General features: G+C 38.5%; 1 protein-coding gene across 6 annotated transcripts in view; it reads right to left on the reverse strand.

Annotated features, from left to right (window-relative positions):
* LOC107667761 (protein CASC3) overlaps positions 1-3000 on the reverse strand; it is an 18260-nt gene extending 15260 nt beyond the window's left edge. For all 6 annotated transcript variants that reach the window (XM_016459484.1, XM_016459488.1, XM_016459487.1 and 3 more), the window contains exons 1-3: positions 2790-3000; positions 1926-1950; positions 1512-1567 (exon numbers count right to left, since the gene is read on the reverse strand). In XM_016459484.1, coding sequence (XP_016314970.1) covers positions 1512-1567; positions 1926-1950; positions 2790-2975 — 267 coding nt within the window. In that variant the 5' untranslated portion in view covers positions 2976-3000. The remainder of the gene's footprint in view (positions 1-1511; positions 1568-1925; positions 1951-2789) is intronic.
* Between the last annotated feature and the right edge of the window lie 934 nt (positions 3001-3934).

The following is a 3934-nucleotide window of genomic DNA, read 5'->3' on the forward strand; positions in this document are numbered from 1 at the left end:
TGCTGTTTGCTTCGTTCAGGCATGTAGTATAATTTCACAAAGCTAGTCAGAACATTCTGTTTTTGCTTCAAATTGGGTTATTATTAAATCAAATTATGTGTATGAAATTATATAACTAAATGATATGAAATTATATAAATGATATGTATATGAATTTAACTAAAATTAAACAACAGTAATTACAGATTTAGGTTAAATAAAGAATGTCAGTCTTTATTTTTCTTCTTTTTAGGAAACAAATCAAAGAAAAAATAAACAAATTCTACTCTTCCTAATATTCTGTATGTTGCTCAAAAAACAAAATATATTGTGTTCAGCAGAAAAAAAGTGTTTTTACCCAGTCATTTAAAAATAACACATTTTAGAGCTGTAATGACAATACCGTGATACCGTGAAACCGTGATATTCTTGCTTATCATACCGTCAAAATCTCATACCGGCCCATGCCTAGTCCACACATATGGCTTTTTGGCTATAGGTTTAAATGAAAAGAGCTCTTTTAGATAAACAAGGCAATAATAGCTGGCACTCGTGGAGGTAGGAAAACAGTTGTTTATTAACCGCAAGATTTCTTGTATGTTGCTCAAAAACAAAATATATTGTGTTCAGCGGAAAAAAAAATTTTTTTTTTACCCAGTCATTTAAAAGTATCACATTTTAGAGCTGTAACGACAATACCGTGATACTGTGAAATTTTTGCTTAAGGTTATCATACCGGCCCATGCCTATTACAAACAAAACATTCTTGGTCTCATTTGGTTATTTTCACTATTTACATATCATCGGCACAACAAGACAAAATATACATGGCATTACAAAACAAAAACATGTCCAACTTAAAATGTTAGGAAGCATTCCTGTTAGGAAATTTCCTTTAGTGGAACATCAACAGCCAAGACAAGCCAGACTGAACCTGATGAGCTGAGAACTACAACAACCCCGTTCAATTCCACCCCGCTGGTGCCACGACCTCACAAGCAATGCACCCCAGCAATGCCTGAATTACCCGATCATCCTGCAATCGTCAAAAGGCTACTTGCATAAGGAAGAAGAGCAGCAAAAAGTGTGGACGGTGCGTCATGCGTCTACTAAAATTAGATGAGGACTACAGATGCACTAACAGCATGGGGCTCGGCATTGGCAGTACTCATAACGCCATGAGAGAGGAGCAAAAATATTCTTGACACAATTTCAGCAAAAACCTTCATACAGAAATCTCCCCAGCTGAGTCTCATCTAATCCAGTTCTAAATCATTCCTTAGGCAGGTCCATAAATTAAACCATAAACACACTCTTAAATCTACATTCTCCATTAAGAAAAGGTAGCACTCTCACAATGACGGAGCAAAACACAGATCAGCTGCAGTGGAGACATTTTGTCCCTTCTACACAGCAGCAAGGCAGTCTGACAGCCCAGTCTGGATCTGTACGGATTCATCACAGCATTGTCTTTTACAAAACTGATTGATTTCCCAACAAGCCCCATAAACAGCATTGCCATAGAGACTCACCTCCGTGTGCGATCCATTCTCCTCCAGATCAGCGCTGTCATAGTCTGATAAGACTGCTGTAGAAAAGAAATCAGCCATTTTAGCAAGTCTGTTTCCATTTCTGAGAGCAAATAACATACGACTAGAGAACTGCTCATCAAGACTGACAAACCTTCAGGTTTGGCTTTCTCAAGCCAACTTCAAAGTTTGTCTTGACTAACTTTTTTTTTTTTCATCAAAAGTGGCAGTTCATAACTATTTAACCTGTTAACAATCGAACACATTAAAATCACATATCTGCACTAAAATAGCTGTTCTTGAAACCTGATGGACGACAGGCATAATTTGGGTCTCTTTTAAAAGTAGATACTAGTGAGCTTGATGTCAAAACTTTAGTCACAAAGAAAGACAAAAGCGATAAAAATATACGCCCACCTTCACCAACGCCATCTTCACTTTCCTAAATAGAAAGAGATCAGAATCAAATAACCAGCAAAACAAGCACACTTAATAAACAAAAAGCCTTGTTTAAGAATTAATGATCAGAAACAACAAATCAAGAAAAGCAAACTTGTGAATGCATAACTATGGCGCATCCAGATTAAAACACTGAACTTCCTCTTCACTGTCAGCAGATCTTTCTCTTTCAATGCAGAACAGCATTGTCAGTATGACAGATCAGATATCAAACACTTAGGAACCTCAAATGTCATCTGGTTTGCTTATCAAATGCAGACTCATCATTATACTCAAGAACTAATAACAATAAAGCATCAGTGTTTCTCAGCCCGGTTTCTGGAGGTCCACCATTGATCCAGACATCTCGGGGGTCTCATTAATCTGACACACCCAATTCAGTTTAGACTGGCTCTTTAGGAAGCCTAACGTTACTGAGCTGATGAGTTGGGTGCAAGACAGAGGAGACATCCGAAATGTGCAGGACAGGGGAACCTCCAGGACCCTGATGGAGAGCCGCTGGGTTAGAGGATGAAAGGCAAGACATTTTAAGGTCAAACGAGGTCAATGCCACATTTATATTAATGAAGAACCACAATCACACCAAGAATTTCAAATCCCTGTAAAACAACTAGGCGCCTGTTCCATACTTGAACATTTATCTCAAGGGCTAACGTTAGAGACAAAAAACGCACCTCACATGAAACGTCTAACCGTAAATCACATCTTAACCCGTATTTAAGTGACACCAACTCGGTGTTTAGCCTGTGTGAAACACTACCAAGCGCACACACACTCAGATCGGCCCCGGTTATAAAAGCAGATTTATAGCCACACACTCACACACTCCGACTCATCGCCGATTTTGGCTCCGACGCGCTCCGCTGGCGATTCAACCGGCTCGGGATCTCTTCCGCGAGGCTTCCGGCCGGCCGAGAGGGATCTCCCGCTCTCGGAGCCCGAGGCGGACTCGTCCTCCTCCTCACTGTCCTGAGAGGCGCGCCGTCTCCGTCGCCGCCGGTCCGCCATCTTAACTCTCAAGGAAGTGAGAGCGGATCTGCGCGGGGAATTATGGGGGCTGGTGCGTTCGTCATATCCTCTTGTTCTCCGCTGCGTCAAAGGTGGCGCGCGCGAGTGGGCAGCAGCTCAGTGACGTATGAGCAATTAATTCACTTGCGCCAGTATTGCCAACTTAGCTGGTTAAGTTTCACATTCATAAGTGTACATTTTCTAACAAAAAACCCTGTTTTACAGTGTTTTTTAAAGAGTTGGAAAATTACTTGTGCACTCTTCAACATAGTACTAATAGAAAGGCAATTAAAACTGTCAGTTTGTGTTCTGTCTTCAAAATCTTTGAGTAATGTAAAGGTCATGCATGTCTCTGATTGTGTGTGTGTGTGTGTGTATATATATATATGTATATATTTTTTTTTCTTTTATCCTTTGTTACCCTGGCTTTGTATTGCTTTGAATATGTCGTTTAAAGCATAATAAAATAAATAAATAAAAAATAAAGTATTGTCAACTTAGCAATTTTGTTGCCAAATTTAGCAACTTCTCAGACTACCTTGGCTACTTTTTCTTCCAAAAGCACCTAGCAACAAATTTAGCTATTTTTTACATTTATTTGGCAACATTTAGCAACTTTTGATAAGTGACTCATACGATAAAAGGCACACATTTTCCATCTAAATTACACAAGAGGAAACCAAAGATGCCTAGCAGTAAATACATCACGTGAATTAAGTTAGCTGTTATTTGCAATTTTTATTAATTTAATAATAATAATAATTTAATAACTAAATAACTGTTCATTTATGAAACACCTTGTGAGTAGCTTGTACCTGCAATTGTTGATCAGTTAATCAGTATACTGTAAGAAAAATATCTAGAAAAATGGAAAAGGTTCTAGTAATTCAATTCAAGTTTATTTGTATAGCACTTTTCACGATACAAATCATTGCAAAGCAGATTTTAGTTTTCCAAGA

Source organism: Sinocyclocheilus anshuiensis, unplaced genomic scaffold, assembly GCF_001515605.1.
Source record: "Sinocyclocheilus anshuiensis isolate Anshui unplaced genomic scaffold, SAMN03320099.WGS_v1.1 scaffold1563, whole genome shotgun sequence".
Classification (NCBI taxonomy): Eukaryota; Metazoa; Chordata; class Actinopteri; order Cypriniformes; family Cyprinidae; genus Sinocyclocheilus; species Sinocyclocheilus anshuiensis.